At 41.9% G+C, this 18,253-nt stretch overlaps 1 protein-coding gene across 1 annotated transcript in view; it reads left to right on the top strand.

Annotated features, from left to right (window-relative positions):
• atad2b (ATPase family AAA domain containing 2B) overlaps window positions 1-18,253 on the top strand; it is a 68,614-nt gene that overhangs the window by 43,857 nt on the left and 6,504 nt on the right. The window contains exons 25-27 of the mRNA XM_069656656.1: window positions 1,663-2,403; window positions 3,447-3,577; window positions 16,381-16,509. Coding sequence (XP_069512757.1) covers window positions 1,663-2,403; window positions 3,447-3,577; window positions 16,381-16,509 — 1,001 coding nt within the window. The remainder of the gene's footprint in view (window positions 1-1,662; window positions 2,404-3,446; window positions 3,578-16,380; window positions 16,510-18,253) is intronic.

The following is an 18,253-nucleotide window of genomic DNA, read 5'->3' as shown; positions in this document are numbered from 1 at the left end:
CCCAGTAGATCAGCAGTTTCTGAAATACTCAGACCAGCCCATCTGGCACCAACAACCAAGCCACGTTCAAAGTCACTTAAATCACATTTCTTTCCCATTCTGATGCTCGGTTTGAACTTGAGCAGATCGTCTGGACCATGTCTACATGCCTAAATGCATTGAGTTGCTGCCATGTGATTTGCTGATTACATATTTGCGTTAAGGAGCAGTTGAACAGTTGTATCTAATAAAGTGGCCTGTGAGTGTATATTGTAGTCCATTAGATATAGATAAATGTATTGTTTTTCAGGTGTTTTCAATAAGTCTTCTTTTGAAAATATCCATGAAAGTTTGCCTGATAAGATAAAGAGCATACCTAAGTGTAGCAACTGCATAAACACATTTAAATTGCTGTTTGCTACAAAAGTACAGCATTAGCATGCCCCCGGTGTACTCCACCCCCCTCTGGGTCGTCTTGTTGTGGCTGAAATGAAATGTGTTCCTGGTCACCAAGAGGGTCACTTGCGAACAACATTACTAAAGAGGAAAAATCTGAGCCCATTAACAGCAACTCGATGACTTACCATCCCCTTTTTGTTGTGTTTTTTATGAAGGCAGAATGTAAAGTGTTCTTGCTGCTCCCTTTCTGCTGTGAACAAGTAGTTAACATAATGATTCATCTTCTACTTTCCTCTAGTGTTTGCAGTGTGGGTGCAAGGATGAGCCCAGGTTTTAAAATATTCAGGGGAGAGAGGAGAACGGTGCTGCAGATACAGATTATACAATGGAGACTCTCTGTACTATTAAGGCGAAGGCTTTGCTCAAAGCATATAGGGAGCCGGCTGACATATTTTATTGATTCTGCATGAGATCCCTCTCTGGCAGGTTTAGATAGCTCTAGAGCCCCTTGACAGAATTAAAATGGCTAGGACTTTATAGAATTTAATTAGTCCGTCGTGGTCTAGTGTCTCTATCTGCATTTTAGCTCATTTACACTCATATACACTACATGGGAATATTACTTCTATCCTGAGATGTTCTGAATTATGCATCGTCAAAAGCTGCGTGCTCTGACTCAACACATGATTTTAAAATGTGAAGCCAGGTCCCTAAAGGCTTCTCATTCCCTGAAGAAGCTTTGGGTTGTTCCTCTGTGTTTTCAATTCCACACTTTCTGTTTCTGTTTCAGCTTCTCTCTGACTTCTCCTCTGTATCTCTGTGTCTGCTTGGGAAAAGCAGTAAATGTCGGCTCTCGGAGAGCAGGCTTTGGTTTTTCCCTTCGTCTTGAAACTCGTAGTACTATCTGTTGTCATTAGGGTCCAACATTTATGATGTAGCAGGGCTGCTGTTTCTCTCTGCCTCTCTTCACAATCTTGTCACCCCACTGCATTTAAAGCCACTGGAAAGCCCAAAAGCCTTCTATGTAACTCAGGGTCTTATGTACACAACAGTCAGCATCTAAAAAGCATTAGAAATTAGTCTTAACCCAAATTTGAAATATTTTCATGTAAGTTTCAGTATACTTTATTCATATAAGGCGTGGTTACACTTTAATGTAATGCAGAATGTTTAAAAATAGTAACGGAGTTGCTATTTCTCTCATTGTTACTTTAATGTTGTTGATTATTTGTGCTTGTTTGAATTAATATGGTTTCCTCCTTTTTGGTCCTCTCTCTACTATAGATCATATAAAGCGAAAGATTCGCCGGCGGCCATCTTGGGGGCGGGGCATCATTCGTAAGAAGAAGAACTACAAGAAAGGGACAGAAGAGGAGGAAGAGGACGAGCCTGAGGCAGAAGTGGAAGCCACAGGGCCCAGTGACTCATGTTTGACACAGGATGAGGAATCATCCTGCGATACATCAGGTCCCCAGCCCAACGGCCACCATCCCCACCTTCCCTCCACAGAGGAGGAAAGCTCCAATGAGCCCCCTGTCGCAGTTCTTGCTGAGCCTCCAGATGCCAGCGAAGTCCAAGAAGAGCCAGCACCTAAGGAGGAAGAGCCCACAGCCAAAGAGGCAGAGTCTGAGAACACAGAGAATCACACTGAGATGCATAGTTCAGGTGTTAGTTCTGAGCTCAAGGCGGACGGGGATAGCCAGGCTAAGCAGGCTGAACTCCAGCCTTCGGTTGAAGCAACCGATACTTCAGACGCTCAGGCCCAGTCTAAGCACACAGAGGGGCTCCTGGAATCACATGTGGAGTGTGTGAATGGGAACGACTCAATGGACAGTCTGGACTCACAGAGCCTCGATAGGAGCAGTGAGGCTGAGAAAAGGACTCCTCAAAGCATGGCTGAGGGCTCTAGTTATCCAGAACAGGAAGAGCACAAAGACAAACATGAGAGCGAACCTACTCAGGAGCACCCTCCCCAAGACGGGGGGACAGAAGCAGAAAATGTTGAGGAAGATCAAGATAAAGAAGGTATAAAGCTACACTTGCTGCTTTATTAGCCAAGTTAAAAACACAGACCCTTTTCTATCTGAACCTCATTTTTACATGGCAGTTAAAGTAACCTAGTTCCCTTTGTGCATAGTGACGTTTAAGTGATGCTTCTTTATTAGTGCTTTTTGGCCCACAGGTAACTTTTAAATCAGCTGCATCTCAGGGGAATTAGAAGAGAAAGATGCAAGTTCCCCACCACTCGCTTCGGTCTCTTCATTTTACTTGCTAATTTGATCTTTACAGCCGATAAGCCATTAAGCATGCTAACAAAATGTGCTCATTTTTAGACATCCAGTGAGTGCTTCGCCCACCTCTTAATCAAGATGAGAAATTAGTTTTTTGATTATCATGCAGCACACTCTGTTTAGCTTTTAAAATAGAGAGGGCATGAATAATGCAACATCAGTGACACAGAATACAAAAACGCTCTCTCCCGGCGTAGCTGAGAGTAAAAAGAAACTCCAGTAATTATGTCTACCTCTGTGGAGACGCCACGTCTTTTGATAAGGATCCTAAAAAAAAGCCATCGTGTTTCAGTCAGAGATAAGCCAATAAGTTTATATGTTTGTTTAGGAGCCTGTGGTTTGGCTTGTGGTGAAAAGAGGCCATCTGGAAAGCTGAGGTAATGGTGCTACTAGAATATGGAGAGCACAAACAAACTGTGGCTCCTCAAACAAACAACAGACAAGTCAGCTGCTCCGCCCCCACTTTCATTACCAGCTGAGCCAGGCCTTTTGTGTCCACCAAAGCGTTTCTCAAGCACTGTTAGAAATGGATAAGAAAGAGGCCAGATGTGAAATATTGTGCCCTCAGTAGCTGCTACTAGCTTAACACACTCTAGTATTTCATTCAATCATGTGTGGAAGTTTAGTTTCTTTTCATAGGCACATTACAAAAACAAAAAAGGGCCTCAAATTTAGCTCACCCATTCATATAAGGTTGTTTCTAAATTATGTCCTACTGCATTAATCCTTTACAACAGTCATCGGTAACACTTCTTCCATCGATAATCCATTTATTAGGGGGTTCCAAAGCCAGGAAACGCATTAGGAGCCTGTCGGAGCAGCTGAAGGGATCTGAGGAGAGGACAGAGGAGCAGCCACCGCCACTCCCTCCCCATCCTCCTGTAGTGGTCGACCACCTGCAACTTTCGGTAAAGTATCCCTCATGTTCCTCATCAGTGGTGTATTAGTGCATTCAATCCTTAGTCTGAAGGTTACTCTGGTTTTGAGGTCATGGTTCTGCAGAGAAGCTAAACACATACACACCTCTAGCTGCTGTAGCTCCTGGCTCCTGGTTTTGTGCATGCCGGCCCGCTGTCGAGGCTGTGCCGGGACATTTTAATAAACCGGAGCTGTCAATAATGGATCTGCATTTCCCTGAATTATTCAAACTGTACAGTGTGCCCTCAGAGTTATAAAAATATAATATAGAAAATCTGTAAGTACCCACAGACTGGAGACTCTCCAAGGACAACTGACAAAGATCAACAAAGATCCACAAGGATAAAATGTCTGTTTTGTAAACCCTTCAGCTGCGATCTGAGTCCTTTTCTTAAGGACTTCACGTTGAACCCCCTTTTCTAACATTATCTCATTACCTTACATCCTTAAAGTGTAATGTGTGCATATAAGTACATTTTTCAAGTTTATTTGAAAATGAAAATGTCAGGGACAACATAAGCCGTCATCTCCATGGCTGGGCCTGTCTGCTTTTAAACTGCAGCGTACGTACCAAGGACAGGCTGAACAACACGTTTTCAGATTGGCAGGTTTGAGACGTCACAAACCTAAGGAGCCAATCCCGTTAATGAAAGGGGTGACGCTACGCATATCATTATGTGTATCCTATGGCAACCACTTTGGCGATGTGCGAGCCAGCTGTAACCGCAATCGTCATTTTTGAAAACTCGCTACTGACTACTGACGTTAACGTTACTAATACTAATTAGTAATTACTACATTTCAGGCTAGCTAAGTTTCCACAAGTTGCCCCTAAACGTGACGTGTTTTGTTTTTCGCCTATAATCTTACGAAAGGTGAAATGTAGCACATAGTGGGCAGGTAATTTTTAATGAGGTAGAAGGAGGAGATCCCTTGGGAGGATTTTTACAAAGTAATTAAACGTACCAGACAGACAAGGTAATTAAACGTACCAGACACAATGTATTATTTCGAGCGGAGCATTTTATATGTCTCAAAACATGACTGGAGCTGCTCTTTAAATTACTTAATCTAGAAGCCTTTATTCGATGCAAGGACTGTAGAACTGAGAAAAGTTTATTGCTCCATATGCAATCTTTAAACCTAAAAATGAGGGCTCTTATTTATAAACAAGTTAAGAAATTAAGAATACACCTAAAAATCCTCTAAGCTGCTTTATAGCTTAAACATTATCCAACCCCTTACAACACACCAGGATTCAATATTTAAACCCCTGTCATGCCCCATCACCACCTTGCTTCATTGTACACGGTTATCATTGTAATTCAGACCATGAAGGATATAACAGCTGGGATGAGTTGGTACTGTGCACCGACTGTGAATTAGAGATTTAACAGGTACTGTGATCTGTATCAAAGCGATGTTCTGGTAACAGGAAGATGAACATCCTTAAGAGTGAAACATGCTCGCACAGAACGTCCACGGTTATTTATTCTGATCGTGATCACTTTATGTTTTTGGTTATTACAGTTGTTAAGAATCAGTGTTTGTGTGCAACAGAGCCAGCTGTGGTGTCATTTTGCAACTGACTAATTAGACAGCGATTACGGAAAAGTGGAGCTTTAATCTAAAAATGGTTCCAATATGCTTTTGTTTTTGTCTTGTTTAAGTTCATACGGGTGCTTGTTTAGATGTCGTCTGCAGTGTGGGTGCAGGGTTTTTTGAGGGCCTTCTCCTCCCCTCTGTAAAAGAAACAGCTGTAGTTAATTTCTGTTCTCTATAGTTTTCACTTATGCTTCTTTTGGACGGATGTATTGCTTTTTGTGTGCAGACATTTATATGCAAAAGCTGCAGAATGAACCAGCCCATGTCGTCCCTTGGCTAGAATTGTGTTTAAATTGGCACTGACCATCTCGCTCAGCTCAGCCCCGGTCCCTTTGAAGGCTCACCATTCATGTTATCTTTAGTGAGCCAGAAGAGGTAGCTACGCTCGTTCTTCCATTTTCTTGCCGGCACGGGCTGTGACATGCGCTGTACGGTGCTCATCTTAGAAACACTCTGCGTGTGGCAGGCTTCCATCTCTTTGTCCGCTATTCTTTCCAAACTTCTAAAAATAGAAAATGTTGAAGCAGAATTGGTTGTCTGGATGATTTGACATCTACCATTATTTGAAAGGGGCCTAAGAAGACAGCACATATGTTGAAAGTTTTTGTGAAGTGGGGCTTTAGGTATGGAGGATGGGGAAACTCAGCCATGGGTGACCAGGCTTAAGCTTCAAGTGTGCAGGGTGGAGCTGAAGCTGTCACACTGCCCTTCTCAGATGGATAACTCTGGAGCTCATCTCGCCTTTTCCTTCACCCTATAGTCATGCCACTTTCTCCCTCTCTGCTTTTCATCTTATCACTGATTGTATCCCTGCTATTTTAACATGGATCGAGCCAATTACAGCGGCACACCATGAATTCTCTCAATCAACAGGTGTTGTTCCTGCAAAATGTGAAGGAAACAAGGTTATGACTCAAACATGAGCTTGTCTCCGCCTCACTACATCTGCCAACTTGTCCCAGCGTGTGTTCAAGTAACAGAGAGCCTGTGGAGCAGCTCCGATGTACTTTACACAGTCACGCTAGGGTCCCACCTAATACCCCAAGTGTAAATTGGAGCCTCGGCTCAGTGGGCTCCCCTGACAGCACTTCTCTCTGATGGGATTGGGGGGGTGCTTGGCTTAAGGGCGCTCTGTGTAGTGTAATTGATGTAAAGGAAGTCTTCTTCTGACACATGCTTACTTCTTTCCTCCATTCTCCTGAGTGACATCCCGCTATCAAGCTATTATCTAGTGGCTTTTACCCGTATCCCCCGGGTATGATGGGGATGCTGGGATACGCGTCGTGTCTTCCTGAACTTGACTCCATCTGTCAGTTTGATTGACAGGCTTTTTAGTTGGCTTGATCTTAGTGCCTCAGCTGGCTGCCCCAGTGGACAGCCACCCACAGAACTAATCTGGAGGTTTATTTGTTAGCAGGGGGAAGACGGAAGATATCTTAAAGAAACAGATCGTGAAAAGAAGAGACTGTGAATAATTGCTTTTTCATCCCTGACTTACGGAACAAATTGAATTTCCGGTGCGCAGGATGAGAGTCACCGCTTAAGCAGATATTTGCTGGCAGGGCCGGGGATTGGCATGCTGCCTGATGTGTATTAGGGTGTGAGTGTTGTACTGCTCCTTCTCTCCTCTCCTCCATCAGTCGTATTCATTGATTCAGGAGGGCTCATTATTTCTGACATTTAACTTGATGGAAAAGGCTCTAAAATCTCTCTGGAATGAAAGTGTTATGAGTTTGTTCACAGACTCTAAACTCAAAGCCTAAAGAACGGAGATGCTATTATTTCTGTATTCATATCCCATCTTTTAGAGCCAGAGCAGTTATTTTCTCTGGTTCACTTTGCAAAATCAACATCTGTTATTGCCAATTTGACTGAAATGATGTTTGATGCCGTCTGGATGGAAATGAATTCCTCAGCATGAATAAATAGGTCCAGAGGCTTGTTTCTCTTACTACTCCAAGATGTCTCTTATAGTCAGCTGTTTGCTTTCATCAGTAATCAGACACTCGTCCACAGATGGACCGTAAGAAGTGGTGCTGACGATTGCAGATGAGAATTCAGTAACAAGAAAGCCAATCTGGCCCAGCTCTTTCCCCTCCATCTTACCGAGCGCACGCAGATTATCGCCTGCTCGGCTGTTTTCTGCAGCAGCTGCCCAGAAGGAGCTCGTGTTTCTAGTAGCTGGCACAGCATAGAGTCTTTTGGCTTGATGTTTTGCTATTACAGCATGTCAAGATTTCCTGTTTTAGAGATGCCTGTCAACAGAAATGGTCCACTTTCATTTTTTTCCCCATCGTCCTTCATTTTTTACTACGAATACCAGTGTGGGCCCTTCTGGGGAAGGAGCCATGATGCATGAGAACAGCTTAATAGTAGTGCTGGACCAGAGTTTGATTAGCAATAAAAATAGAGCGTTTGAAGTGCTGCTTTTATTTCCATTCACTCCCAATGATGGCTTTGACAGTGGCCATTTGCATGTAATTGCACTGTGGCAGCCGTGCTTGCATGCGAGAGCCAGAAGTGTAAATAGCTCACGCAAGCTAAACATACTCGGCTCTTGTATTTTCTTTATATTCTGTAGTAGTTTGCTCTCCTGCCCAGCTTTTCAGGTGATTTATGGCTGCCCTTTTGCAGTGCTCACACCTTATACATCCCAGTCATCCCTTGGCTAACATATTGCTAAAGGCTTGTACTCATGATTAGTTATACTGTTCATGAAAATGAGTTTTTAAATGCTTGGTTTTGCTTTTTTCAACCATAGCGAGTGTAAAAGAAGCCAGCAGTATTGGGCCACCGCTGGAAGCGAAACCACAGTATAGCATTTGAGCTGATGGAAACGCGCTGCACCAGCTGGAGGGGGGTGTAATACTATTAGACTGCTTTTACATTTTTGTGTTAATTGCCAAGGTGTGAATCCAAGTCAGAGTCATATTACAAACTTTACTCTCTTGGCAGTCTTTAGAGCGCAAGCTGTGCATAGTTATAATGATTTCCAAAAGGGCCTCATGTTAACAAATTTAGTTACAGCCACATCACATTTGAATTATATTATAACAATAATATACTCTGTGGCTTGAAGCAGCTGTGCTTATGTAGATGCATTCAGTTTTTCCAGGCTGCACGTGTTTATATATTTTGAGAACATATTCTCATAATGCGTATCCGAAAAGCTTTGTGCGTGGTCAGCATGTACACAGCACATACACACAAGCACATTGGTTGCACTTTACATGTAAAGCACATTGCATTGATTAACCTTTATTTCCCTTGAGGTTTACAATAAGTTTAACCTTGGCTGGTCGATAGCAAGTCCTTTCCACAACCCTGACCAAACCCTATCTTCTTCTGTTTTCTTGTGTTTGTCTTTGGTTTTGCCTTTGGTGCGTTATTTTGAATTCATCTCCGCATCGGGTGATTTTGAAGGCTTGTGCGGAGGCGTGTTTGGTTTTATTTGTGTAAAGCCTGTGCTAGGGTTTCTCCTGCTTTATTACCCAGTGATATTGGATCTCTGCTGTCTTAAATCCATAAAATATTAAAATTCTTTCCTGCAGCCTTCTTACCAGAGATCTTATTTTTCTCATACTTGTTTCTCTTATTGAATAGACTCCTACTCTTTAAAACTTTCTCACAAAGAAACTTACAAGGGTAAATACCAGAGTATAGGTTTACAGCTCTCATTAATCATGGTGAGGAATAGTGAAAGATTAGTGTCAATACCTTCTCACACTGATACATAATGCCATCATGGCAGAGGAGGATTTAATGTCACTAATCTAACATAGATGGACAACATGAGAGTGGTTATAGTAGATAAAAGGGTTTGGTCAGAATGTGGCACTTAAAGAGGAAGTATTATGCTGTTTCACATTTTAAGACATATAATGTTACAATGTTGGATGTCCAGACTAAATGTGGGTGAAGTTTCAAATCTGTAGTTAAAAGTATGTTGGAGTAATCCCCAGGCTTCTCTGCTCAGTCTGCAGGCTGCTGGGAACACCAGGTTTCACACTGTTTTTTCTACACGCTGCACTTTGGCCAGCTCTCCAAAGTCTTGGGATGTCACAATCGGAAGAAAGTGGGCTCATAGGGTCGGGGTTTCTTAAAGGGACAGAGCTGACTCGAGTCGTTTCAGGCAGAGGCTGTATGAGGGCCTGCACAGAGCACCAGTGAGAGAAGAATAGTTTTTTTAACTGTAAATTATGCTAAGTTTAATGAAATAAGAAGAAAGTCTGAAAAATATAAAGCTTGAAATTAGCATAATACCCTCTTTAACTTGTCCTTGTTTCATTAAGTAAAGGGAACAATATGAGACATGGTGTTGAATATTCTGCACTCATGTTAATCCTAACAGAGAGAGACTTCATTATGGAACCACTTGTAAGAATTGAGTGGAGAAGTACAGTAAGATTTTGTGTATTTTTGTAACGTTGTGATACCTTTTGACAAATTATAAATTATTCATATTAATATAATTTCATTAATATTTCATTCATATCTCCTAGCCTCGATTCAAGGTATTTTAAGGTCTTAGGCTTGCTCTGTGACTGTTGTTGGAGTCCTTAAAACTCAGTCAAATAGTGTTTGTGATTCTGGGCTACACATAACATGGCTGGTTGTTCATTTGACATTCTCAGGCTGGTACTTTTTAAGTAGTCGACTGAAATGAATTCTAATACCTGGGATAGCTGAACTGATACTTGATATTTTTGAAGAATGATATATCAGCTCGTCTTAAATGTATTTGTAACACAATCTCACTATTTAAACAAACAATCTTGACATAAGGCCCTTCGTTTTTTTTTTGTTATCGAGTTGTTAACCGCGTGCCAGACTTCAAACTGAAAGATAAAGTGGAAGAGCCAGACCGGAGCTTTTCCAACTCTTTCTATAATCAGGATTGACTTTTCTAGTTTATCGCCTCTGCCTGTTTTTTTTTTTATAACCTGTCCCGGAAACTGGCCCTGAATTTCTAAGCTCTTTATTGGTTCAACTGAACTGCTGTATTGATTTTCGTCCTACAGTGAACATGATAACAGTGATATTTATCAACTTTTTAATAATTTACTTTTTACTTACTACCAAGTGATATTTATACCCCTTTCCCACCAAAATTTAGCGCATTGACGCAGGTTTTTCAGACCCAGAAAGACCCGTTAATAAATGCTGATTGTCTCTTTTCCCATTGCCAGTGAAGTATACTCCTTTCGCTCTCTTTTCTGCTGCGTCACCGTCTGATGTCACAAACGCGCACGAAACAGGGTTAGTTAACAGTGAAGATGTTACGGTGGTTAGTTCTTTATTGTATCTATTGCTCATTCAGTCTATTTGTCAAATTCGGCGCTGACTAATTTGGAACGATGTTTGAGCGCTGCTCGGACGGGGACGGGCAGAATTTGAAGCTGAGATGACAAGGAGTCGCAGAAGTCACTGACGGAGCATAGCATCATGCTGGAAAGAGGCGGAGATTAGCGTGTCGACACAGGTTTTTTGAGTCTTTGACCCCGGTCTGAATGCTGATTGTAACCTTTCCCACTAAGGAAAAAACTGGGTGTTAGTGGGTGTTTTGACCAGTGGGAAAGTGGCTTTAGTGTTAGCAGTACGCAGATATTGAAATACACAAAAGTGATAATTTACAAACATCTTGATAGAAGAAAAAAAGTTAAATTTTATTAGGCTACATATCAAAGTCTTGAGGAAACGGGTAATACCATTATTAAAAATATCAGTTAATTATGTTTATTTTCTAAATATAATCATGTGGTTTACTGTAGACCTTGTACAAATGACCTACCCACATAATAATGTGCTCCTCCTCTATACAAAAGAAGAGTGCACAGCTATCAGATTGCTGCAAAAATGCCAGTAATTTGATGCTAAAAATAAGACCATCCATTTCATATTTTAATAGGCCTGTGTAACCCCAGCAGGGTTTTAACATGCGCCGCAGAAAGGGACGACCAATTCATTTAAAGCGCTGAGACCCTGCTAATACGATTTGTCACGAGTGTCCCTGACCCTTACAACACTATCTATATTGCATTACCTGTGTGACCGAGCGCCCTGTGAGCCACATTATGTGCCACTGCAACTTGATTTTCTTCCCCCCAGCAAATCACCATCCTCCAGTGTCACATTCATCCACCCTCTGCCCTCACCAAAGAAATTCATGGTATTCATAGTAACAGGCAAACCAGAATCATTTATAATTCATTTCTTATTCTAGTGTTGGAGACGAGAAAAGAATTGGTAAGTTAAATCAGGAAGACGGGTGTGAATTGTTCTTTTAGAGGAAGATATTGAAGCCTTAATAGTGTCCCAGGTGATGTCGACTGCTTGGCTTCAAATCATTGTTTTTCTTTATCCACCTTGCCTGGTAACACTTTTCTCTCACTCAGTGCTGAGGATGGCTTTTCAAACACACACGCACACATGCAGCTAGTGAAGCATCCTTCAATAATCAAAGACAAAACTTCTCCACAATATCACAATAACCTCCAGTCTGCATGGTTTATTTACAGTTTTTTGTATCAAAAGGCTTTATATGTAACATTAGCGCTAAATGATGGTTAGTTCAATGCACCACAGCAACATTTTTAAACATGTCAAAAGAACACATATTCTAAGCATTGAGGGCGTGGTACCTTTAACATTTTCTGTTTACATAATAGCAACATCAGTGTTCTGAAAGACTATGGGGCTGTGGGATTAGTTCAATGTGACATTTTATTAATAATGTTTTAAGAGCAACATAAAACCACCTCTAGTATAGACTTGTTATTTTCCTAAAGTGTACTTTAAAGTTGTAATCTTGAAGATCTCAGTTTCGTTCTCTTATCTATGGTGATAAACGGTAATTGCGGGAGCACACTTCCCAGATATCCAGACAGTGTTGCACATGTGAAGTCCACGGTCGGCTCCGGTTGTAACTCCTGATTTTCCTCGCTTTCCTTTTTAGACTGTTTGCCTTCATCTGAGAGTCGAATTTGTTTCTTTTTCTTTGGATTTTCACTTATTTTTGAAGTTGTATCTTTAGTCATCGATCTTTTCTTTGTTTGTTCAGCTATAGTAGATTACTGTTTACTCGCAACACTTGCAGAGACCGGAAAAGCAGCTGCTTAGCTCCGCCTACCCTCTCTGGCAGACCAACCACTGCTGGGTGATGGAAAACGCGTCATTAGGTGGGCACCGCTTGTGACTTTTTTCCGCGAAAGTCGCACCAGACACCCAGTCTGTAATACTGCAAATGCGAAGGCCAGTGGGCCATAGGTTCGATCACCATTGTGTTACCTCATTCGGTAATAGATAGTGACTTAACAGACATTTATTTACATGAAAATCTTCACTTTAAACACTGTTCTTGTCAAGTTTTGCACAAAAGATCAGATGTGAACAATAACCCCCATATTAATCAGTCACTGTGTTACATAAATCCCATCTGCAAAATTCTCTTTATGATCAGATCCCCTTTATCCAGGCTGAATTCTGGCACAAATCTTACTTCCTATACCATCATCCTGCTTTGCTCTCTAAAGCCACATTCATCCCGAGCACTCTCTGCTCCATCTGCTGTGCTAAGAAGCATGTGGATAGATAGAGATGTGAGTAAAGAAGGGGACGTGCGTAAAGATGGGGAGGAGAAGATTGAACAGGGAGTTTAGAGGGAGTGAGGTTAAATGGTCCATGTCAGTAGCAGTCTTTAACACATGGGATTACTGCCCTTTTGTGTGCAGTGGGCTCATTCAATCACCGAGCCCCATGTAAGACACACTCACACCATTTACCCCACACTGTCGCCGGCCTCCTGATCAAGCCGACAGAGGCTGGGAAGTACACCGCTGCAATCAGCTGGCTTACTGTGTGAGGAGAATAAAAAGAGGGGAGAGAGGGAGCAAGCAAGCAAAAACAGGAAGAAGAAAAGACGAAAGAGACATCAGAGGGAAGAGAGCTTCTATTAAACATTAAAAGAGTCGGGGAGGTGAGAAGGTGCTCTCTAAAGTAGTAAATTGTGTTAAAGCAAAAAATCTAAAACAAAATGGAAAAAAAACAAAGAAATGCAGCTGGAGCTGGATGAAAGGAAGGTAGCGGCTGTGTCTTACGGATAATTTCACATCATTACACACGGGAGATGGGTTGTAATGATGCTAATTAAAGCTTTTATGCATCTGTTGTTAAAATTGGCATCTTGCCGTGATGTGCTCCATTCGGTCCTCTTTTATGACTTCTCATAGCTGCTTTGAAACCCATGAAACCTGAGAACTCCCTTGATGTTAGACCAGAGTTAGTGAACAAAAAGCACAAAAAGAATCCAATAAAATATGCTCCATATAGAGCAGCTCATAGCACTTTTTGAAGGCAGCTGTGATGATCATTATCCCTTTGCATGATTTAAGAATATAAGAGTGTATAAGAGTGTTCTTAGTGTCTGTATGCACATTTTATTTGGGATCTTTAGATATTAGATTGGTCAGATTGAGGGACTTCTTTGTCAAAAGGCATATTACTGTTGTGTTATGTATACTGTATGTCTTCTACTATTTCTCAAGATGTTCAAATACATGTTTCGGCATGGTGACCGTCTCCTACTTCCTGTCGACACACGCAACCTCACGCCGTGTGTGCTGCAGGTGTAGCGGCACATCCGCTCCGTGAACGGTCACAGCGTTTGGGGACGAGCACTGGGACGAGGTGCTGCTGATAACTGAAATACACTCGCTGATAAGCCGCCTCATGGAACATAACGGTGCGTCTACCTTGACCATCCCTCCAACATTATCTGACGGCAGCAGCGTCGCAAGCATTTTACAGTTTGCAGGCAGGCGACACACAGACTCTGCAGCTCAGCGTTCAGTTCTCTCACTAATGTGATATCAGACGAACTTTTCCTGTAGATAAGTGATGGAAAACGGGAAACATTTTGCACCGAGCAACAATAAAGTAACAGCTTGACGTGTTGCAGTTACAATCGCACGTTGCCGTTACATCCTGCGATGTGACTATTGCACATGCGCACATCGCAATAGTTAAACAACATGTTGTGCAGCCTTAGTTCAGTATGAAGCTGGAAGTATAGTTGAGAAAGTACGGAAGACTTATTTTAGTGACAAAACACAAGAAAAGTTTCCTTCTTTCCTAACTTAGTTGTGAATTCAGCTAATCAACTAATGAAAACAAAAACTTTTGACGCCAAAATTAATTTAAATGGCGCTTTTCAGACAGAAGTCACAAAGTGCTTTACAAGAACATAATGCTTCATACAAGGATGAAAGCATAAAAGACGAGGTCATCGCCCCAGCTACATAATTAAAACAGTGCAGATAGTGGCATCATAAATGTTTAAAAAGCAGTGCAGAAAAACATGTTTATTGCCTTCGGAGTTAGATAACTACCAAGTGTCTAACCTGTCATTTCTCTCTTTTACTTCTCTTGCGCTCGGTGTGGGGCAGAATTATTCATAAAGGGATGTAATGGGTTTCTGTGATGCAACAAAAAAAAAAACACAAAAGCACTCTTGCGATTGCAGTCGCCCAAAAAGGCCTAATAATGTCCCCTGTCACCCATTACTCTTACTGTCAACAATGTGGTGAGTAGATGAAAGAGGAGTTATGCAACAGTAGCCAAAGCTTGGCCTAATGGTCGTCCTAGGAGACAGTGTTGGAGCCATAGTCAGTGTGGCTTCATGACATTTTGGCAACCCAGGATAAAATAATACACTGAGCATCTAAACATAGCATTGTGGGGATTTGGTGAAAGCAGCCTTCTGAGGACCTTGGATGCTCGGTCAGTTTTCAGTCCAGATAAGAAAAAATCTACAGAGGCGGCCAAAATCTGTTTTAGTACCAAAAAGTTTCGTATTGTTCAGGTTGTAGTTTTAGGACTAAATTGCTGGTCCCTGATATTTTTAGTTTAAATGCTGTTGCACATTTTAAGACATATAATGTTACAATTTTGGCTGTTCAGTCTGCTGTGAACACCAAGTTTCACACAGTTTTTTTGACACGCTGCACTTTGTGACGTCACAAGACTTCGGACAGCTGGCCAATTGGAAGAAAGTGGGCTTGTAGGGACGGGGTTTCTTAAAGGGACAGAACTGACCGAGTCGTTTCAGGCAGAGGCTGTATGAGGGCCTGCACAGAGCACCAGTGTGAGAAAAAAGAGTTTTTTTAACTGTAAATTATGCTAAGCTACTCCACAGGTATCACAGAGTGAAATATGAAGCTTGAAATGAGCACAATACCCCCCCTTTAAAGCTCCTGGAAAAACAGCTAAGATGCTAACAGTCATGGTTCCAATGGCAGCAAATGTATCCTTAACTCCGTTAAAAGTTGTTTGTGCAGAAAAGTCAAAACGTCCTAACAAAGTGAAGAATTGCTCTCAAGGTTAAACTCCTGGTCATGCATTAAGTCTGTTTTTGGATTAAGTTCCTACTGAAGTTTTGTTGACACGAAGCCGTCGTCCTCTGCTTCAATCAACCGTTGTGTCATTTAAACAGAAATTGTATTCAGATAAAGTGCAGCGACTGTTACAATGCTAACCCTGTTGCCTCTGTCATTTTGCTCTGGCTCACTGTAATTATCTCTCAGGCGTTTGCTGATGAGGCTTTGACAAACATCCAAGTCTTATTAATCTTGACATTGCCTTGGTTTTATGTGTCTAACACATGGGAACTGTCTCTCACATACACACACACACTTTTTCAGTTCAGTCGAGCTTTATCTGTTTGCCTTTCTGTCAGTGATGGTAACTGTAATTATAGTGCGTTTGCCGTCTCAGTCCATGCATTCTGATGAGCCCTGTGTTCAAATAGACACACACGTACACACACAGACTTTGGTTGGGGTAAAATGTGAGGAACAGGTCAATTAACAGGGCCTTTGACTGTCCAGAGTGTTTTAATTAAAGTAGCAGTGAAATGTAAACTTGCTTCTAATTATGATTAGCCTTAATTAGCTGTCACTCTGATATTAATTGCTTTTGAATACAGCTGACCTCCAAACGCTTCATCTCCATGAGCCAACATTAGCTATTAGCTTGTGAGACCAGTTATTAAACACTGCCTGGATGTGTTTGTTTCATTATAGATTCTCCAAACACATTAATATGGATATTGGTTAATGCATACTGTGTGTCTTTAGTATATATGTTTTAGAATATATTTGTAATGTAATTTGTGCTTTGCTCTCCCCCTCAGGCTCTTCTGGATACGGCGGTGAAGAAGAGTGAAGGCTACAGCGTGGAGCAGCTAGAGAGACTCTACTCCCTCCTCAGCCAGTGTATCTACCAGCACCGCAGAGAGTACGACAAAACCCAGCTACTGGAGGTCAGAAACTCTGGGCTAAAAAGAGCTATCAGTAGAAAAACCATTAGTGTTTTATTAAAATGATATAATACCATGACATCACATAATTTAATGCAATTTACCAGATAGTAATCTGTTGGAGACCAGAGCTGAAAGCCAGTCTGTTGATTGACAGGAAGTAAATCAGCAACAATTTGCTAATGGTGTTTCAGTCTCTGGTGCCAGCCTCTCAAAGGGATGTACTTTCTTTTAGTCTCTGATAAAAAATTAATTTTGACAGGAATTTAAATACATCAATTTGGGTCCTGCAAAGTTGGGATGGGCATTTTTTAATATTATAAGATGTGTTTTATGGACAAAACACTTGTATGGATCTTTCTTGGCTGTTTTCATATAGATATTTATAGGAATTGGCATAAACGTATATATGTACAACATCAGATTTAAACTGCATTGATAGATTAGATGATTAGATGCAGGACACACACACACACGGACCACAAGTCGAGCTTCAGTTGGGCTGCTTTATTCAGCTGAAGGAGACAAAGTGTACAGAACTCTTTGCTCATCGAACACAGCACAGACAGGGTTCAAATAGTCTGTTGACCAACATCTAGAAGATAACCTTTTAACCTCTCAGCTTTTGGTGCTCCTCTGACTATCCTTTATCTTCATGAGAGTCCCATGTCACTCGTAGATCTGTTGACCCTCTCAAATCCGACACCCAGGCGCGGCTCCTCTCCCGAAGATGAGTAAGGTTAAACATAGCTTTATCTAAGGTGACAACCATTCAAAAGTTCCTCTTACACAACCTTACATACGTGTATGTGTATGAGGTTAGTTTAACATTTAGATTATAAAGGGTTAAATAATGAAAAATACAACAATAACTCTTAGCCCTTTCTTGCATGAGTAAAACTTATTATAAGGTCATTTTTCCTCTTTTTCATTGTTAATCCTTCTTGACATTGTTCCACACAGAAATAGATGCAGTATTTTTTCCCCAGAATCCCATCTGGTCTTCTGCTGCTGCTGTAGGATGTCAGTGCAGACAGCGGGCCAGGAATGGCAGCGTCCTGGTGCCGGTAGCCAGGACTAGCTGTCAGGATGTCAGAGAGAGAGAGGGGGGAGGGGAGCGAGCAGTCAGCCAGGTGGTGCCGCTTGTCGACAGGCCGGCTGGTGGATGGTGGAGGAGAGGAGGGCGTGTGTCTGGGTTCATTTTATTCTGCCAGCTTAAATTGGTGTTTGCAGAGCAGAAATGTCAGCTCGTTTGGCACCTGTTTTGTTTGCCTGTGTTTCCAGCACACATCACGCCTCCACAGCAGGTCATCTCCTTGTTCCTCCCCGGAGGATGCAAAAACACGAGCGTGTTCACAAACGCGCTTGCAGGGTTGCTGCTCAGCAGTGCTACTGAAGCCATTTCCTCTTAATGTTGTGCTCTGTTGCAGCGCCTGGTGTTTGTGTCTTCGCTTTAGAGTCGAGTGAAATGGAGCGTGTCTATCCATTTGTCTCTTTCCTCTCCTGGTCGTCCTCTGGGTTCGGCTTGTTTTGGTCTTACAGAGGAGCTGACCTTTCAGCAGATGGAGTGGACTACACCCTGCTTCCAGTTAAAGCCAGAGGGACCCTCTGTGCTCTGTACACAACGTGCCAGCTTTGTTCCCATCTACAAATTGGCTTTCATATAGCCCCGGGCCTATTGTTTCATTTTTCTCTGTCTCAGATTGCAATTTAAGCTTTTCTGGGCGCCTCTGACCTTTAACCTGAA

Source organism: Semicossyphus pulcher, unplaced genomic scaffold (genome assembly GCF_022749685.1).
Source record: "Semicossyphus pulcher isolate SPU_LCO1_2020_fin unplaced genomic scaffold, fSemPul1.0.p SCAF_11, whole genome shotgun sequence".
Classification (NCBI taxonomy): Eukaryota; Metazoa; Chordata; class Actinopteri; order Labriformes; family Labridae; genus Semicossyphus; species Semicossyphus pulcher.
This window is presented reverse-complemented; position numbering and strand designations above follow the sequence as displayed.